The following is a 20,865-nucleotide window of genomic DNA, read 5'->3' on the forward strand; positions in this document are numbered from 1 at the left end:
AGAAAGTAAATTGGCTTCACGTGCTACCTGAAGTATTTTGAAAGCCGAAGAACCAGCATTAAAATCACGCATGGTGGTTTTGTTCACACTGAATTCTAGCCCAGAGAAAATTCATTGAAAAATTCAATGAGTTATTACTCATCCATTAAGCGGACTTATTCATTGTTACTCATGCATTAAGCGGACCCATCACAAGATGAGCTACCTATCACCAACTACCCAATGGAGAGTAAAGTGCCTTGCCTCCTCTGACAGTGAGTCCATTACTCTGGACCTACTGGGTCTCGAACTCACCATCCTCCGAAAGTGAGCCCGGTACCCTATCCACTGCCCCACAATGCCTCCCGAAAAATGTTTATATTGACTTTTTATTCATTCATTCATTTATTTATTTATTTATTTATTTATTTATTTATTTATTTATTTATTCAAGATAAACACAGGAGAAATGTCTACATTTGAAAGGGTGACTGAAACAGGTGCAAATCACCTATACAAAGCCAGTCCTCCAATGGAATGAAATATTTACAAGAGGAAAAAAATATTATTATGTAAACAAAAGGAACAAAAGGCAGACGGTAAGACAAAAAAGCCAAACGGTGTACTATGGTCTACTATGGTCTATGGTGTACTTTGCATGCTACAAACATATAAATTATGTTCACATGTTGATGACTGTGCAATGTTAACGTGATTTTGTGAGTAGAACATGGATAAATAATAATAAATAAAAGAATAATAAATAATAGAACTAGAGTAACAGAAACGGCGTCAAAAGTTACAGGTGATTGAGCTGCTGTGTTGAAATTTGATATTTCAATCCGTCAACAATTCTGGGTAACTGTATATTAACTTACGTTCTGCAGTAGTGAATTCACTCACGGCTTCTGTTGTAGGGGGAGGGGGCGGTGCGCCTCCTACGGTCATGACCTCAACCTCACACAACGTCAGGGCTGCTTTAACTCCCACAAGCTGCACACTCACAAAACGTCCATTGACGGGCGCCCCACAGTCGCAGATGACGTCGATGGTTTCCTTGGTTACGTCGGTTGGACCGATCTTGGCGCCACATTGAGCATTCTTTTTGAAGCTTACTCGCTTGTCGCCAACTCGTACTTCAGCCCTTATCAACTTTTCAGCTACAATAGAGAGGCGTCATTCGTAAATTATGTTGTACGCAGAGAGTTGATAAACGCTTCGAATGTAAAATTCATCGAGGACCTGTGCAGAATTAATCGGTTTGTAAAATGGCGGCAAGAGTCACCATTTTTTAGGCAACAGTCTGGGTTGGGCAATTTCATTTCGTGCATTAATAATCAGGATGAGAGACACTATTTTATGATGCAAGGGTCTTTTTAAAAAAATTGTCACTTTAACGACACCTAAGGAAAACTAAACAAGGTATAAAATCAGTTTTTTTCACTGCTACCGCAACCGTAAACATCGCCACCACAGTTACACCCATCGTAGCATCACCTATTGCGTCACTGTCATCTCTTTCACCAACATCCTATTCTTCAACAGAGTGAATGTGTGAAATTGCATTCATTTCCATAAATCCCTCCAAAAATATTAAATTTTCAGCTTCTTGGACAATAAACTGACCAATTTGAAGGCTTTTGAGTCAGAATATTTGTCATGGAAGCGTGCTATACATTGTGATGAAAGTGAAAGCAGTAATTTTCATCACAGAGAATTGCACACATGAAGTGATCATGATGTCTTACAGTTATCATCGATGTTGGAATCACTCATGACGAGTGAACATTGCCAATAAAATGTCTAGGCATTGTGACAATAACATTTTACTTTAATAACTTTAAAGGTATACTGTCACCTGTTCCAATTTTGCTACAGTTACCATTGAAAGAGAAAATCTAACAAATCGCAGATTTTAAGCGGATGGCCGCTTTTTAAAAACAGCGCCTTTACGTGGTCATTTTGAATATCAACGAACGCCCCTTCGATTATATATGGGGATATTTAGATTACAGGTGACTGTATACCTTTAACATTTTTTAACTGCTATATTTCCTACAACAAGCCAAGAGAAGTACCAGTGTCTGATCACTAGAATAAGAAACTCACCGCAGCAGTCTTGTCTGTTTGTGATAGTGACCTGGTAGACGTCTTGGCTGGAACCGAGGTCAACTATCCACCAGGGATCTTCCTCGTATCCTGTTTTACTACACGACTTCTGCGCTAAGTCGCTGTTCTTGTCACCATCAACAGCCCTTGACGCAACATTCTTACCGCTATCTGAACTCTGGCTAGCCGTTACCAAGGGCAAAATTGTTGAGCCCACTGGGCGCCTCGCATTCTGCAAGTATTAAATGTGATATACATTGTCGATGCGAAGACAGCATTTGTGTTCATTGTCACCCTTATCAGTAGGGTAAGTAATTTATGCTTAGGTAATCTGATGTGAAGTAGCTCATGCATCATTCGACTGCCGAATGATTGTACTGGATAGTTGTTAAAAAAGTGTCCTACGCTGGAACAGATCACGTGATATGAGATATATGATCCTATGAGTGCCACACTACATCACTAGTACTTCCTAGGAGCCTGCTGGTGGTAGGAGGAGTGCCCCCGCAGAAACAGATCTCGTGATGTAATGTAGCTGATTATATGATAGTCACATGATATCAATGCGACTTAGGGACTGGACACAAATTACAGGGGGGGGGGTGTTTTTTGAAACACCGCTGCATCAAAAATAGTGACCCTTCAAAAGTTCATGCACAAAAATTAGTGACCCTCTCCCGTATCCGTGCATGAAAATAAATGACCCTCCCCTGTTACTCAATACCCCCAAACAAGACCACCCTTCTGACTTGCTTTACTTTTGAAATCCCCCTCCCAAAAGGAAGGCAAAATGTGGCTGATATAACGCTTTGTCCAAAAAATGTGATAATTCATGTAAATGTGTGTGATAATTCATGTAAATGTACTTTGCTTGAAGTGGCAGGTAAAAAGTGCATGCATGTACAAACAATGTAATTTTTAGATTTCATCGATAATATTGATTCACTATACATGGTAGTTGACTATAAGAAAACTATGAAGGTGTATTTTCCAATATAAAACTAGCAATATCTGTTCATTTATATATGTTTAATAACTGATATAAATATACTTGATTAGCATGGGTTGTTCACAAGTGCACATGTGAACAAGATACTTTAATTTGGAATTTCACTCAAAATGTTGATCCACTATACATGGGAGTCTATGACAAAACTGTAAAAAAATTCTTTCAAAATTAATGATATGCACTTTTTGTGCATATATGGACCCTGAATAATTTACATAATTGTACTTGATTAGAAGAGGGTGGTAATACGTGCATCTGTGTACAAGAACTTTGTTTTTGGAATTTCGCATAAAAAGTTCATCCATTATACATTGTAGTCTATTACGAAAGTAAGAATAATAATAATAAAATAATATTGGGTTCTTATATAGCGCACATATCCACAAGTACATGTGCTCAAGGCGCTTTACAATTATTATTACCCCTGGTCATTGGACCTAATATGATACCACTCAACTCCCTGGGGAGCAAACTACAGCTCACATGTGCAGCCAATAAGCGCAGCAGAGCTAAACACACACATTACAACCACTGTCCTACCAGGTACCCATCACTCCTGGGTGGGGAGAAGCAATGTGGAATAAAGTGCCTTGCTCAAGGACACAACACCGTGGCCATGCCGGGGCTCGAACTCACCATCCTGTGATCGTGAGTCCACTGCTCTAGCCACTGGCCCATGATGCCATAATTGTTTTAAAATACAAAACTTGGCAAATCTGTCTATTTATGTACACTCGATTATTGGTATAAATGTTCATGATAAGACTAGAGTGGTTTCAAGTCTATGGTTGTGCAAGAAATTTCATTTAGGCATATCACTGAAATGTTGATTCACTATACATGGCAGTCTATGACAAAACTATGAATTTTTTTTCCAATACAAAACTAAGTAAATCTGTGCATTTATGTACACCTAATTATTAGTATTAATGTTCATGATTAGACCAGAGTGTTTTCAAGTCCATGGTTGTGCAAGAAATTTGATTTTGGAATTTCATCGAAATGTTGATTCACTATACATTGTAGGCTATGAGGACACTACAAATAACTCATAGGTTATGTGATCCTAAATTGTTATTCAAAAGTTGTTCGACCTGAAGCTTCCAGTTGTTATTGATGACATTTTGCACTATTCTGAATAGTTTGTATTCTGTCAATGTCCTCAAACAATAAAAAATGTACATACGGCGACATGAACATTTGACACCGACCTATACCCAATGTATTGCCAATGGGAGAATGATATCAAATAAGTGATCTCCCAAATTTTTATTGAAAGAGTCATAATAGGGGACAGTTATGCACAATAGAGGAGTTGGATAAGTAGAAATCATGACAATTTAAATCAATGTGGCTGCTTGGATCATCAATACATTGTTTATTATACCCTTAAACTTGCACCCGAAGGGCGCGCCGAAAATGGAAATGGCAGAAAATGAAAGTGCCAGGAGGTATTTTTTCTTTTTTCAGTATTCCATATTCTTCAATACGTGCACATGCAATTTCAGCTTTGATGCATAAAAAAGGTGACCCTCCCCCATAGGCATACACAAAATTTTATGACCCTTCAAAAATGCTTGCGCGAAAAATGGCGACCCACCCTCAAAAAACACCGGTCCACCCCCCTGTAATTCGTGTCCAGTCCCTTACACATCAGCTTAATCTGGATCACCACACCTATGGGTGAGGAATGTGTAGTCTTCCATGGGTGCTGTGCTACAAAGTCCAATACTCCGAAACAGTCTCTGCCTACTTGGAGCTCTCGGCTCTACTCTGTCTGGGGGGTTGGTTTGTGTTTTTAAGTGAATCGGAATATTCATCATAAAATGTTGGTACGAGAGAAACATTACCCAAGATTTAGCGATATTTGAAATTCAAAATGGCCGCCATTCTTGAGTTAACTCTTTGAAAAAATAAAATTTTCGATTTCAAAAAAACTTCGACGATGAAAGTGTTTCTTACTCCATGGGCTTCAAAATGAACCCCTACAAGTCGTATAGATCAGGAAATAATTGGAATGGTTTTAGTCCTTATAGTACCAACCAACAGTAGCTGTGCCCGACCAGTGAGCTATGACGAGTAGTGCGAGTACTAACACAAGTAGGTACTTGGGAAAGTACGCATGAGCAAAAGTACAAGTATTATTCACCACAGCTTGCTGGTCAACCGTTGCCACCCTTGGTTTGTAGGAATATGTCAGAAAGTCTGAAGTTGGTATGATTGGTGTCCATCACTTGATTGCTTTGATAAATTCACGGCACGGATCTAGGCCTATTTTTTTTCAAGCAGATAAGAATGTTCATCTTAAATGTAAGCTTCGGCCAAAGGAGAGGAGAGGACCAGGGCCTGGTGAACGGGAAATTTAATACTCTGGGTTATTTAATGTTCCTACAACCCATACGAGCCCTTGTGGAAGAGTCCTTGTCAAAGACTGCACGGAGTATGATGACCCACAATAGACTTGTTTGTTGGTCACATGGATATCATGTGACAGTCATGATTTGAGCTTTCTCGCAAAAGGCGACCTATCAGGTAGAACACTTTTACCCACTCTCGTTGATCAATATGCAAATGTGCTTTTTATTATAGAAATAACGGGCGACGCGCTGACCACTAACGTTTATTTATGGGCAAGGGCGAGAGGAAAGCCAAAAATTAACGGGCGAGGCTTGCCGAGCCCGTTAATTTGGCTTTCCTCTCGCCCGCACCCATAAATAAACGTTAATGATCAGCGCGGAGTCTGTTATTTCAATTATATTATCAACGAACCCCGAAAAACCGTCAAAATTTACGAACATTTCCCGTGCGAACGACAACGGAGCCCCAGAACCTATCAGTGAGTAGTGCGCGCGCTGCAAAAATTTTGCAAATCCGGAGATTTGTTTGAAAAAAGCGTCTAAACTTAGCCCACAAATGCTCCATATTTATTTTGTGGTTGATTATGATAGTCGTACAAATCACAATTGTCATTTTAGCCGTAAAGTTACTATGTTCACGATATTATTCATATTCACGGGCATGAAAACGAACCATTACTGCGTATTTGTGGGCAGTCACGTGGTTCAGCTCGACCAATTAAAACGCTATGGACAGGGCATGGTAATATAATTGTTATTCTAAATGCGTCTGACTTCGTTTGCATATATCGCCCTGTCTGTCTGTCTGTCTCTACTTGTATGTATGTATGTATGTATGTATGTATGTATGTATGTATGTATGTATGTATGCTCTTTCGATCTCTGTCTGTGTCTGCGTGCTTTACAGACTGTCTGTACCTCTGTCGGTCTCGCTCTTCTCCCCAAACAGTATATGAGTGACTATACGAGTGAATTTAAAATATTGTTATTTCCGGGAACTTCAGAAAGAGATGACTATCTTTGAATTTACCGCAGTCGTAACAGCTACGCTCGCACTCTACGCGTAAAATGGTAAGTTGTGTCATAGGAGAAAATGAATAAAATTTTATCGAGGTGTTCAGATAGCCTTACAGTATACATGCATGGGAACACGTTTCAACCAGTCGGTAACTGTATGTTCACTTACGTTTTTCTGTGATTGGAGGAGCGTTTGCATCAGCCAGGACCTCAACTTCACACAAGGTAAGGGTTCCTCGGGATCCCACACGTTGAACACTGACGTAGCGCCCTCTGAGGGGCGCCCCACAGTCACAGATGATTTCGATGGTTTCTTTTCCAACGTCGTTCGCGCCAATCTTAACGCCACAAACGCTATTTGCAGTGAAGTCATCCGGGTTGTCGCCAACTCGTACTTCAGCGTTAATCAACTGGTTAGCTGTATAAGGCATACACGGTGATAAAATTATGCATCGTAATATGTATTGTAAGATGGTAACATACCCATGGAGTGTTTTTAATCAATGGTTATAAAAATTAACCTTTTGTTCAAACTTTCCTAAATGTCGCTTGAAACCATTCGCTTTCAAAATCAAGAATAAAGGTCAGGGGTCACCACACTTATTTTGGCTTTGGACAAACTAGTTTGATAAAAAAATACGGATTTTTAAATTAAACTATAGCCGCTATACCAATGTGAACTTTGAAGTGAAAAATAAGATTTTTGATTTGTCTGAAAAACAAGATTGCGAAAACTTCATGTACTACACCAGCCTCAAAATAAGTTCACGCGAGAAGCTTACCGACCTTATGACCACTTTTGCCTGACATCAAGGGTCCTCGCAAACAAAGTCAGATATTGACCGCGACTTTATCTTTACTCAAACTGAAAACATGGAACCACAGTAACTCACCACAGCAATCTTGTCTGCTAGTGATAGTGACCTGGTAGACATCTTGCCTAGAACCAAGGTCAACCATCCACCAGGGTTCAAGTCCGCCTCTAGTTTTGCTGCAAGACCGTTTCTTGAAATCACTGTTCTTGTTTCCATCGACTGCTCTAGATGCTACAGCTCTGCCAGCGTCGGATATTTGACTAGCTGTCTTGTCAACGGCAATATTTGTAAGACCACTCGGCACAGTACACGCTGCGAACATTGAATGTTTTTAAACTTTTGTAAAAGCACCAGTAACTCTAAATTGTGATATTGTTTCGAGAATTTCTTTTTTAATCTTTAACACCATTTTCTAGTTTTACTCCCCAATCAAGATAAAAAGTAAGTAAATACATCAATAATTCGCCATATATCGTACATAACATTTTACAGTATAAGAAAAAAAACACTCGCTGTGTAGAGCAACAATAATGAAAAAATTACCGAACGTTAGAGATTATCCTTTCAGTTCAAAAGGAGATTGTTGTATGACTTTGTAAGCTGTAAATACTGTGCAGTGTATCTTCTCTCTGTATTCCTGTCTCAGTCTTTCTCTGCATTTCTCTACATTTCCCTCTTTTCTTCTGTCTCTCTCTCTCTCTCTCTCTCTCTCTCTCTCTCTAATACGACACATTGTAGAGAGCGCAATATTAATGTATTGTGATGGGTGATATCAAATCCTTTATATTTTCTCAAAGTACTTTGTTTTCTTAAGACATTATCAATGTAGCGTCGTGCTTACGTAGTACATGGCTTAATTACAACACTTAAAACGCCACTCATAGACACATTATTTTCCTAATATCATGCATCTTTTCGTAACATGATATATGTTTGCCTGTTTATCGTGATTATAAAGAGAATAATGGTAGTAAGTGCATTTTCACAATGTTAATATTTTCAAATTTCAATCCAACCAATGATCGAATTCAGGCTGTAATTTATCGAAGAAGCAAGCAAAGTCGTCTGGGCAAAAATGGCCGGACACAATGTCTTAGGCAAAAACAACACACCTGGTGTGGTCGGCTTTTCCGTGGTCGGTTTTGCCGTAGTTGGTTTTTCCGTGGTTGGCTTTTCCGTACTCGGCTTTTCCGTAGTTGGTTTTGCCGTGGTCGGCTTTTCCGTAGTTGGTTTTGGAGTCGGTGCGGCCGTTGGGGGCAGCGTTACTTGTGCTGTAACAAATTAAACAAAACACTTACACTACATAGTAGTGACGTACATCTTAAGTTAGTACGCACCTCGACTCGAAAGTGGACGACTTAAGCTTTTGCTCAAAATTTCATCAATGAAACTTTTAACCTTATTCTACCAAATCAAAAATACAATTCACGTTTTACCATGCAACATTGGGGTTTGCAGATATTTGAAATTCAAAACGGCCGCTATTCTTGAGTTAACTCAATGGGTCCAAATCAAATTTTCGTGTACGAAAATCTCAGACGGTGAAAATGATTTTTAATCCAATTGCTTGAAAATGAGCCCCCCCCCCTCCTTCCCCACATATGGTAGATCAGAAGAACTGTAAAAATCAGAGACTCCGAATATCTGTTCCCGAGGCGCGTTCTACCTGAAAGCATGATCGGAAACTACTTTTCTTTTTTCGGATCACACAGCGACGTCGAATTCAAATCTCTGTCGTGAACATCTGTTGTTCGTCAATCAATAACATTTTCAATTCTAAAATGTATCCTGCCTGATAGCTCTGTGATCCATGATTACAGTCCAGGTTAAAGAAGAGACTAATTGTCTTGGAGTTTTTCCAATGAACACACAATCCTAAATTGGCTACCACTGACAAAATAATTCAAATAAACTTCAAAGTTTTTATATTTGCACAGTCGGATATTGCCATCCTTGTGAATCCATATCCACTAAAAGTCATAGTTCAAGGGGTAGAACAAGTGGGATGCCGAAAGCATAATGAACTGAGTCTATAAGGAGATCATTCTTAAATGTGATTTGAGAAATAGCTTTCACTTTTGATAATTTAAACGACGACACTGCGCATGTGCAGGTTGAGCCTCTTGTTTAGAGCTAGACAAGAGGGTTTGATTTCGTAAGACAAGCACAACTTAAGGTACCAGCTAATTTCAACCATCTCCGCTGTAGTATTACATCTGGGTTCTATTTCAGCTGAAAATATTGTGCGCCTAACAGAATGCAATGTCGCGCTCAGGTTCGATCGCTCATTGCCATGGCAGCGATTACATTTGTGTTGTTATCATGAGGTCGTGATCTCGAAATTCTTTGAATTTACCAGCATTGCTTTCAGTATCATGTAATTTGCCCTACTAGCAAGGTATACTGTCACCTGTTCCAATTTTGCCACAGTTACCATGGAAAGAGAAAATCTAACCAATCACAGATTTTAAGCGGGTGGCCGCTTTTAAAAAACAACGCTCTCACATGGGCAGTTTGAATACCAAGAAACGCCCCTTTGACCATATATGGGCATATTTAGATTACTGGTGACTGTATACCTTCAAGGTAGCGAGAATTGTAACTGCGTACTCACAGCTGCTTCCCATCGTGCATGTCTCCGAGGCCGCAAATATTTCGCTCTCTGTCAGGAGTCTGTCATACACCTGAACGCACGTCACCACACCTTTGAAATAACTGCTGGACCACGTGGCTGCTCCCATTCGTACAACGTCATTGGTCAGTAATTCTACCTGGCCAATGTTTTTAGAATGCTGGTATTTGTATCTGTTGATTGAGTATACATTCCCCGTGTCGTAATCGTAACCGAAGCCGACGAAGTTCCAGAAGTTGTAGTAGGCATTTGTCTCAACATTGGTTATCAGTACTCCATCTCGACCCATTATCTTTATCTGATATATATGCGGAGTCTGTGTCAATGCAACGCCTGTGCCCTCTTCTTTGAAGCTAAAGATTGGACCATTTGCCCATTCTGGATATGTGTATAACAGCAGCGTCGTGGATCTCCTCGTGTCGTAAGCGCCATTGTTAGGGAACTCTATGTATGAGAATAAATTGCCCTTGAACTTGTAAGCCCCAGCCTTGGTGCCTTCCACATTTTCGTCAAATTCCAAATCGAAACCTGCTTCGCCATGGTTACCATTACCAGACACATCCCTCAATTCATGGTGTTTGTTCAGTGGCCATGATGCTACCGGGTTGAGACTTTCTGAAAAATGATATAAAGACACGCACTAAATCATCTTTCAATAATAGTTATGTAGAGTACATACATACATACATACATACATACATACATACATACATACATACATACATACATACATACTAACCTACCTACCTACCTACCTACCTACCTACCTACCTACATACATGCATACATACATACATACATACATACACACACACACACACACATACATACATACATACATACATACATACATACATACATGCATGCATGCATGCATGCATGCATGCATGCATGCATACTTACTTACTTACTTACTTACTTACTTACTTATTTACTTACTTACTTACTTACTTACTTACCTTTCCTACCCATGTTACAATCCTGTCGGGCTTCAAACATTTCCATTGTTGTCAATGCTGCGTTGAAGACTTTGACGCATGTGACCATAGCCCGTAAATAGCCTCCACTGTTCGGGTGAGCTCCCATTCTCACGTCATGCTGGGTTCCCAAGTCTGCTTGTCCAGCCGCCGTGCCACCCATAGCCACTCCCATGACCCACATGTTGGTATTTCCTGCTTCTGCATACTTGTATGTGAGTCCTAGAAAGTTCCAGCCGTTCTGATCCAAACTTGAAGTGGAAAAAGAATTTGAAACAGTGGCTCCATTTCGTTTCCGTAGCTGAATCGTAAAAGATCTGCCTCCGGCGCGCATGCTCACTCCTTGGCCATTTCCAAAATCGAATAACGGGCCGTCACCTCCCATTGGTTTTACGTACATCACGATTGTCAAATCTTGATCAGTATCATATGCGCCGTTGTTTGGGAATTCGACGTAGGAGAATTGGTTGCCATTGAACTGGTACGCTCCGTCTCTTGCGTTTTCAACGTCAGTTTCCAGCTGGACATCAGGGCCAGCGATACCATGGTTACCGTTGCCCGAGATATCCTTCAGCAAATGGATGCCGTTGAGGGGCCAAAACGCCACAGGTTCGGGAAGTCCTGCGTGAAATTCAAAAGACACTGATTTCTACGACCCCAAACGACATGTAATACAAACAACACCTACGGAATTTATGGTAAGCTGTCACTGTCATGGTCGTTCAGATAAAATATACATTTTATATAGGGCAAGCAAATGAAATTTAAATAATAGCCCACAGAGCAACGAAAAATGTCAAATTCGCGATTTCCCAACTAATATAGTTATGAGTATTTTCTTGGTATGTATATGAACAATATATCATCCATGTAGGACATTTGAAGGCAGAAATCTTTCACTGGTTAACAAAAACATTTAGTTGTTTTATTCCATAGCGTCATTTAATGGCGTCTATTCGCCCCTTTTTAATTTCAAACTAAACGTGGGGCATCATGGTTTTATTAGGTGAACACCTTTGCCATTCAGTAACAAGCGATTGTGTTATGTTTAGGTGGCGAAAATTCGCCCGACATCGGTGTCCCCATTAGTATATTTTCATCTTCAATGTACATTTTACGGGAAAATCCACTCTAATGCATTTGAATAAAAATGTCATGATTTTATTTAGTCCGGGAATTTACAGAAATTTATATTTGTTATAAAAATATCGTTTTCAGTCGCATGAACATCCTACCATATTCTTTTAAATTTGTCTTCATGTGACTGTCTCGATTTCCGTTTCGGTTGGTTATCTTAAGCTGATATTCGCAGAATGGTCAAACCCTTTTTCTCCTTCATTTTGCAGGATTACCAACCTAAACCAAATGTCTTGATTTTATACTTTTTACATCTTTCCGCCAATAGAAACTTCTCCGACCTCTGCATAAATGGATATATAATATCAATACGCACAACTCTTCGGAAGCATTCAACGAAATTTTGTTGTCTCTGTTCCACTGAAAGACTTTACAAATCACGTGAATGGAATAAAACACAGTTTTTGTATGTTGAGATTTATTAGAATCTATTTGCCGAGGACAGTTTACCACGTGTGTAAGGCGAGTAACTGCCAAAACTTGTTAATCTGACATAACTGCACTATTTTGATATAAACCTACTCGATGGAAGAACAACCCTCATTTGAATGCTGTTTGGTAAAATATCCCGAGTTAAACTTAATAACACGCACAACATGAATCAATTATAAATATGTTTTATTGAAAAATGAAACAGCAACAGACAACAAACGTATTAACTTTGCACGCAAGAAGTAATGTTTATTTGATGAAAATTTATTCTCACAAATTAATAAAAGATAACGTTTGACATACATGTATAGGCGGCGTTAACTTGTTGAAAATGGGTAATTTCGACATGATTTTTCAGTAGACAAACTATATTTGAAAGAGAATGAATAAAATGCTGGAAAAAAGAACAAAAGGTATATCTATACAAGTTTAACCTCTTAATGAATGGTAACTATATGACACAATGTTGAAGATTCTAAGTATACTTACCGGCAGCAAGCTTGCATACCAACAGCAGATAGGCGTACAAAGGTATTAGCTTTCTCATACCTGCTATCATAGGAAGGCCCAATGTCGCTGATTTAATTCAAGGAACTAATTCATGAAATACGGGAAGTTATGAGAGAGAGAGAGAGAGAGAGAGAGAGAGAGAGAGAGAGAGAGAGAGAGAGAGAGAGAGAGAGAGAGAGAGAGAGAGAGAGAGAGAGAGAGAGAGAGAGAGAGAGAGAGAGATACTTGCTTGTAAATATTGTATTTCATAATTACTCATATTTTATCTAAAGTCTTAATACATTGATAAAATTTCCTTTCAAGAAGCTCTCAATTATGTTTGATTTATTAACGCAAAAGTTTAACATGTTACTCTTCCAAGCTAGGCATCCATACATGATAGGTCTCTGTCTGATACTGTGCTGGCGCATGACCATGGAATAATAACATGCATGCTATCTATGAGTCCACATTAGGTTTGTAAATTATCATGCTCGACCAGACATACCAATGTCGCTTGCTGTTTAATTAGCTTTGGAACAATTGAAATTGATAACTCGACAATACAAAGTAGATTTCTTGGATTTCTTTGTGTTTTCCAAGGTTTGTCTGGTTTGATTAAAATACATTTCTTCTACCCAATGACAAGCGTCGTTTATATTAATATTCATCCTTGAGAATATTTTGTTTCTGAAGTCATGTGATTGTTATCATTTGTTGATGAAGTAGTCTTTGAAGATATTTTTATTTTGTTTTTGTTTTTATTTGACCACCATCCCATTGTTAACTCTATGAGGAAAATAAAATTGTCGGTTTTCGAAAAAACTACGACGGCGAAAACTTTTGTTGTACCAAGCCCCGCAAGTGGTAGATCAGAAAAGCATTGTGAAAGTTTGAGAATCTGAATGTCTGTCCCAGAGGCGCGCTCTACCTTAAGCAAGTTTAGTTACACGTAATTACGTTCGATCAGTACGCGTAGCGTCTTTGTCACTTGATAACCAGACGTCGCGTACGTGTAGCACAGACGTTCCGAACGTCAAACAACACTTCCACACGTAGTTATAATTACGTGTAGTATTTTTGAGATTTTCTTAATGATTTCCACGAATTTAGATAAGCAAACTCAAAAGTTATCATTGTAAATAAGCAAACATCTTTGATATCAGAATAATTCGTAGAGTTTGCAACTGTACAAGGAGTACTTGCCATAATTTCCTTACATGAACGAAATGTTGTAGTCGCATTCCACTTTTTGTCTGACGCCTCCAAAAAGAATTCTCTAAACCACATAAATAACTGTATCAAAGTAAATCGGCTGATTTAAGGTTGTTCGAGGGTACAACGAGCTACTATAAGAGTGGTCCTCACGTATCAAAATTCATGTTTCTTAAAAATTACACGAATTTCGCATGTTTCTGAGCAAAATATGCGGCAAAATTATCGGGAACGCACAACTAAACCTCTCACACGCGTACGCCACTGCGCGCCGTCCGACGTACACGTAATTACGTGTAACTAAATCTCTCTAATAAGAGTTTTACAAACGCCAAACCCTGAACCTTCTGAAGGAAACGTTGAAAAAAATAAAACGATATCGCAACAGGATCTTCGTTAAACGTACACGACTTCTCGGGGAAGTAAAGTGTTGGATGCAAAAGAACAGAATAGTTTAGATATGAATTTACTTGTAAAGAACCATATGCATGTTACGCTCGTGTACTCTATAAATTCAAAACGGTTTTACATGCAGAGGGATAAACATGTCTTACCTTACGATAGAGCTAGCTCCTGAAAGAAGTACTTGGCATTGACGAGTTGAAACATTTATATATTGTGTACATGAATGGAATATTAACATAATCAGACACTTAGCGCCAGCATTGCCATTTATGGCACTCACGTGACATCCTTATCGTCGAGTTGTCACCTGACACCCCTTGTACCAGATGTGCACACACTGAATCCATATCGCAGATCATTAGGATAACCAATAATTTATGTAAATATGAAAACTACGTTTACTGCTTCATGGTGTTATAAATTTTAAAACAAGGAAACGTAAAAGCGCAAAAGTGGGGCCGATTTCCATTTTATGTCTCCAGAACACCGTCAAAATGATCAGTCCTAGGTTGGAGAGAACACATTGCGTTTACACAATATTCGGACATTTTGTGAAGAGTCACAGGAAACAGCGACCATGAAGACAAGAAAAACACAGTTGTCCCGTTTGCAACATGAGGAAGAGCTTTTATTTTGATAGAATGTCTTTACATTGTAAAGTTGTTTTTTTCACGAAAGACCGGGATTTATGTTCTTGTCCCTCACGAAAAATGTTCTTTAGACATCGACTTCTACAGAATTTTATGCTTTACTCAAGCAATAGGGGGGCATGAATTTAGTGAAATCTTAAAATGGGGGGGGGGGGTTCATCAAATTTTTGGTACAATGGGTGGGGGTTCACTTATTTTGACCGATGTACAGGAAGATTTTGCCGGTCCGACCCCGGCCATAATAACTGAACGCTCCCTTAATAGACCTACAATCAAGATGACTTAAAGGATGCAAATAAGTATCTAGGGTACAGCCTGCAGGGAGGGGATGCGAGGAGGCGAATGGGCGAAATCTTGTCACTTTGCACGTGCGCAGTACTTTAAAATAGCGAATTTCCTTTCGACGATTTCCAATCGACGATTCAAAATATTATTTAAAAATACTATTGTAAGTATACGGCTTCCACAAGCGTTGCACTCGTTACTTCATATTGTTGCATTTATTTCAAACTTGTACAATGTCACACATACCTCAGCAAATACACAATGTTATTTGATTACCGGCTGTCGCACTAAAACATGTTCGTTTATAATATTAATGTAAAGGCACTTAAGTATCGTCGTTTTGCAATAAATCAACCCAATGTTGCGGAAAATAGTATAACAGATAATCATGATGATCAGCTAGTTCCTAATTAGGGAGCAGCTGCGCAGAGATGGACTTCAAATGTAATTTCACATTACGGGAAAGCTTCATTAACTTCGAAATACCCGACTTCCCTAGAGGATCAATTTCACAGATGTGCCTTTCCTACAATGGCACTACAATGGCACCAGCTGGATTAGATAAACAGAACAATGGAACATTCACACCTTGGGGATTAAAAGTCCTTTGTTTGTCACCCGAGTCGGTAAAGCAAGGACTCGGGTTTCAGTACCATGCAAGTTAATGCAGCCTTCCCCTAATGAATTGAAAGTGACAGTTCACTATTTATAGTTGATTGGTTTTGTTCAAAAGTTTTTAAGATCTTCAATCTTCTTCCTCACAGTAAACTGTCAGCAGTGCCTTGTGCCTTTTCTTTTTTTATTATTGGTGTAGTCTTTGTGTGCCCTTCGGTACTCACGGTCATAACTTTGTATTTTGACAATATTTTTGTTCAGTTTACACAAGTGCGTTCTTGTTCTACTCCCTACAGCATGTTGAGCTGTCCACTATTCAGCTTGCCAACACAGCCTACGTGTATTGTGCATGTGTATCATTGACAAATAACTTTCAGTGTTAACTATAATTCAGTTATCACCAATATTTAGACAAACAAGCTTTGTTGACAAACTGAATATTGTGTTTTTCAGCAGGCTGTAGAGAGACACCGAGAAACTGTTTGATACATTGCATAGAAATATTGAAAAAAATTATCAACAGTTGCAGCTCTTGCCCCATTACAAGGCCAACTTGTTCTTTTTACGAAAATTTAATGGCATTCATCCACTTTAAGATTTTTTCGAAATTAAAGTCATAAAATGCGACAAACAGTTCTAGATTTTGTTTACTTAATTCTAACATCAGAACCATTGGACGACATCAAAATGTTGGGAGCCAAAACATTTTCAGGTCCTCTATAGGCAGGGCAAAACTTTCAAGTCTCTCCTCGACTACCCCAAGAATTTTCGAACCCCCCTGAATTCCTCCAGCACCCCCTCGCCACTTTTTGTAAACACGACCTAATTGGCTATCCAATTCCTTTCTAAGACTGTGAATTCTGCATATTGGACTTCTACGGAGATAACCTGAAAAGCATGGCTACTAAATCCATATTGCATTGGTAGCGATAATTCAATGATGACCACAAGGCCACTCAAGATGACCACAAGGCCACTCAAGCATTGCCTAGCATGCTAAACAGCTCAACTTTGAGCTTGTGCACTTTTTTCATTAAACATTACAGCTAATAGAGTTTTACTTGTACATCTGCGTCAAAATCTAACTATATTTCTACAAACAAGACAAGGAGAAAACACAAGCACACACAACATGGCTCGTAGTTGTACAATCCTTTCTGATCCGGACTAGAATTTACTTTCATGATATAATATATTACACACATACGAGAAATATTGGCTAGATGAACAACGGGCATTTTGGTATTAGTTGGGAATAGAACCAAAAAGCTGTATCTCATGGAAAACACATCAAGAGTTACAGCAAAATGACCCCCATGCATGGTCCGTATATATGTCAGTAATTGACCGTGCAGTTAGTGTAAGAAGGACCATGTTTCTGGCTTCATTTGAATACGATTAACCCAATATTTAGTATTCTTATTGGTTTTTGCTTGTATGATTTTTACTTTTATGATTCCGATGTTAAAAGTGTACAGAGGTATCTGACATGTGATGTTACAAAAAAAGTTATAAATAGAGTCGTTAAGTTGTGCCAAAGTATACCTATTCTTAAACACTGCTCGTGTACAAAGCCCTTGTCTGCAAAACACCTGTGTGCCTACATTTACATATTTAATGATATTGCGTCTGTAAACCTGTTATTTTTAGATGTGGAAAGTAAATGAAAGCATCTCACTTTAAAGTCACATGTGTTCGTGCGGCAGACGGACGTGATGTTGCACCGGAATCTGCGCTTGCGCGTAAATTTTGACTTAATTCGGCCAAGAAAAAGTTGTGTATGATTCCCATTAAAAACATAATAGATACACTGGGATATTTATTGTACATTTCGTTACTTCTTAATGTTCGTCTTGGAAGTTCTCGAGGTAAATAGCACAGGCGCCCGTGGGTTGGGTAGTTTGCTAGATCAATCGTTTTCTGCTCGATCTATCGATCCCGTGCTCGATCTACCTGCCACTGCAACCTAAATACTGCCAAGGTGAGAAACAGAATCACTCAATTTACACAAGATTCTGGTTTTCAGCGCCGATGAACGAGTTACTTGCATCGTCTTGATTTGGCCGTGTTTTGAGGCCCTGCGATACAGTGCTTTTTTGGTCTCCAATAAATATAATAACAGGCAGAAAATAGTGACAGGACTTGGCAAAGTTCAATAGAATTTAATAATTAAAACAAAAGACCAACACTGATGAAACTCTTTTCAATCTGAATTATTTAAAAAAGTTGTCAGTGGAAAAGCAAATGTGGTTTTAGATTTCAAAGTGAACGAAAATCTTAACTGTCTTTAATCAATTTTGCCTCAGTTTTCTTTTCACTAAAAAGAAGCGGAAGGAATCATTATTTGATTGAGAGATGACAAAATGTACAGACATATGAAACTAGGGGAAGGACAGAGCATCTGGAAATTTTAACTGATATTTTGATGACTGTGTGTAAAATTTGACATTAAGAATGGCGTTATCAACGTCTGTTTAGTTTTATAAAAACCTTCCCATTAAACTGACTGAAGAAAAGGCACAAACCAAAACTATAAAATTATCAAATTTAGTTTTATGACCTTGATAGGAAAACTAAATCAATTCATGATAAACTAAAGACCTTGACTATAAGTAGCAAAGTGCAGAAACAGTTCTTGCATGTTGATATGAAGGCTACGTCACACACCGTTTCTACCGTTGTTAGAGATAAACGATATAGTGAGTCGATCAATGAGGTTTCATATTAGCGGGAAACCTCGCGAGACACTTTCGTTCCACCTTAAGATGCATATCTGAAACGGAAAAACACATGATCATATGATGATTGTTCACAATGTGGAGAAGCTACTGTACAGCCAAAGAGGGCGCTAGCTATACGTTGTGTCTTCATGACTGTCTCTTCATTTTCCATTTTTTTACCCTCAGAATTAGATCATTTTCACATATCTTTCAATCTCGACAGATAGTACCAGTAAAGAAATTTTCGCTGTAAGCTGTTACAATGCCATTGTAAATCTTGTTTGGGATTGGGAGATAGTATTTGTTGATTATCTTTAATCTTCAAATATTACTGAAATCTAGAAAATATTGTAATAGATCCATACACTGCTGTATGTGATTACATTAACATTGTTTGAGAGCAAGGTCGTAATTAAGCCAATTGCGAAACCTCTTGAAAGACAGGGCGTACTACATCAGTTCAAGAGCCACTCGCAGACAACCTTATTGGTTTGATAATGAATGTACTCAGTGTGAAAGAAAAGAAATATGCTCTATTGAGTCGTTTCCTCCGAAACAAAGACCTATATTCCTTGCAGGAATGTGGAAAAAAATCAACCCTGAACTTGAAATGTGTCGCTCCATAAAAAGTACTTTTTAAGATAAGAAAAATCTATATTAGCTGAAATATAAATGTAAAAATAGGTCTGTCATTTGCCTTTTATTGGTCGTCAACACAGTTAGCAATTGTTTCCATTTACATGATTGGTTTATTATTTTAGCAATCTTTTCTCACTTAATCTGGACGAAAACGATGATGTTCATTTGTCCGATGAATTGCATCATTATATTGAGTCTGTCGACGAAATGGCACCCCAGTCAGTTAAAGCTTAGTATATTCTAAGTGGTCCGATAACTGATTTTCCATTTTGAAAAGCAATACTTCCGCAGATTTGGAAAGTCGGCCGGAATCAATAAATTTTGTTTGATGAATATTGTAAAATAAAATCTGATTTTTCGTGCCCTTTTCAAATGATCTTTCCATCAAATCATTTAATGCCAAGTTCGACTGTACCTTTGTACAAGACAAGCCAAGTGAACTGCCCTTGAACTGAAACGATGCACGGGTTACTATACTGAGTATCAACTTAAATCAAGAAATGGATGGGTGCGTCATACGAAAGATCTGCTGTTGCTTTAAGATTGTGCCATCTTTCGATACTATGAGAACGATGGCATTGTGAGTTATCTTTCCATATAACAAATTTTCTCATCGTAAGGACATTGCTATATATATTTTTTTTATTTAGGGAGTCGAGCCTTCTGCCTGAGTGTGGCGCGTTTGTGTCGCTTAAGGTCCTGTACACATACACATAAGTAGCTAATCTTACACATTTTTCCGAGTCGATGTGTCATTAGTTGTCTATTGGTGCAATATGTGCATCGGTTGTCTATTGGTGCAATATCTGCATCGGCAGAACGGGTCATCTGATCCAAAAGTAATTTTGTCAAACTTTATACCTTTTGGTTTGCAAAGACTTCAAAAGATAGCAAGTTAGTGGATGATGTCCTTAATCTAACTTATCATGTGAACTTCTTCCATAATGTTTAAGTACAGGCGTGTGAAAACATGATGAACGTCTCATACGGCAGGTACAATCAGTGTTGCACATGCGTACATCCGTCAGTCTAGAATATCGATTTGTTCTGCAAAACGTCGATAAGATTAACGGGCCTTGGTATTATACCGGAAGAAAGCACTGAATATAAACTCTTCGATAAATTTGCTAGGGTATAACCATGGTAAAACATGGTTAAAATGCTGGGATTCACTCCGTTCTCAGCTTACTAGTGTTTTGATAGCATTTCTCGTACCCTAAACGTAACCTGGGCATTTCTCATTTTTTCTCACTTACTTATAAAACACTGTACGTTTTGCAACTCTCGGCTTGTCTCGACCGAGCTCTGAAAAAGATCGACAAAAAAGAGTCGATCGTAGCTTTGTTCTTATCGATTTTTCAAACACTGCGTAGAAGTATCTCG

At 38.6% G+C, this 20,865-nt stretch overlaps 1 protein-coding gene across 1 annotated transcript; it reads right to left on the reverse strand.

Moving 5' to 3' along the window:
• Positions 1-731: 731 nt before the first annotated feature.
• On the reverse strand, positions 732-14,800 carry LOC139116988 (uncharacterized). Its single transcript, XM_070679778.1, has 9 exons — positions 14,723-14,800; positions 12,954-13,058; positions 10,878-11,516; positions 9,901-10,533; positions 8,399-8,557; positions 7,365-7,598; positions 6,641-6,889; positions 2,089-2,320; positions 732-1,139 (listed from the first exon to the last, which is right to left on the reverse strand). Exons 2-8 carry the CDS (start codon positions 13,021-13,023, stop codon positions 2,271-2,273), a joined length of 2,034 nt encoding a protein of 677 aa, XP_070535879.1. The 5' UTR covers positions 13,024-13,058; positions 14,723-14,800; the 3' UTR covers positions 732-1,139; positions 2,089-2,270.
• Positions 14,801-20,865: the final 6,065 nt, after the last annotated feature.

The sequence above is a fragment of the Ptychodera flava genome, chromosome 2 (assembly GCF_041260155.1).
Source record: "Ptychodera flava strain L36383 chromosome 2, AS_Pfla_20210202, whole genome shotgun sequence".
Taxonomy (NCBI): Eukaryota; Metazoa; Hemichordata; class Enteropneusta; family Ptychoderidae; genus Ptychodera; species Ptychodera flava.

Bases quoted from the DNA above. Each gene is read 5' to 3' on its own strand.
- LOC139116988 (XM_070679778.1), bottom strand. From the start codon at position 13,023: ATGATAGCAGGTATGAGAAAGCTAATACCTTTGTACGCCTATCTGCTG. The intron at 10,534-10,877 runs GTAAGTAAGTAA...ATCATTTTTCAG, and splicing joins TTGTAACATGGGTAGGAAAG to AAAGTCTCAACCCGGTAGCA. The intron at 6,890-7,364 runs GTGAGTTACTGT...TGCCTTATACAG, and splicing joins TAGCAGACAAGATTGCTGTG to CTAACCAGTTGATTAACGCT.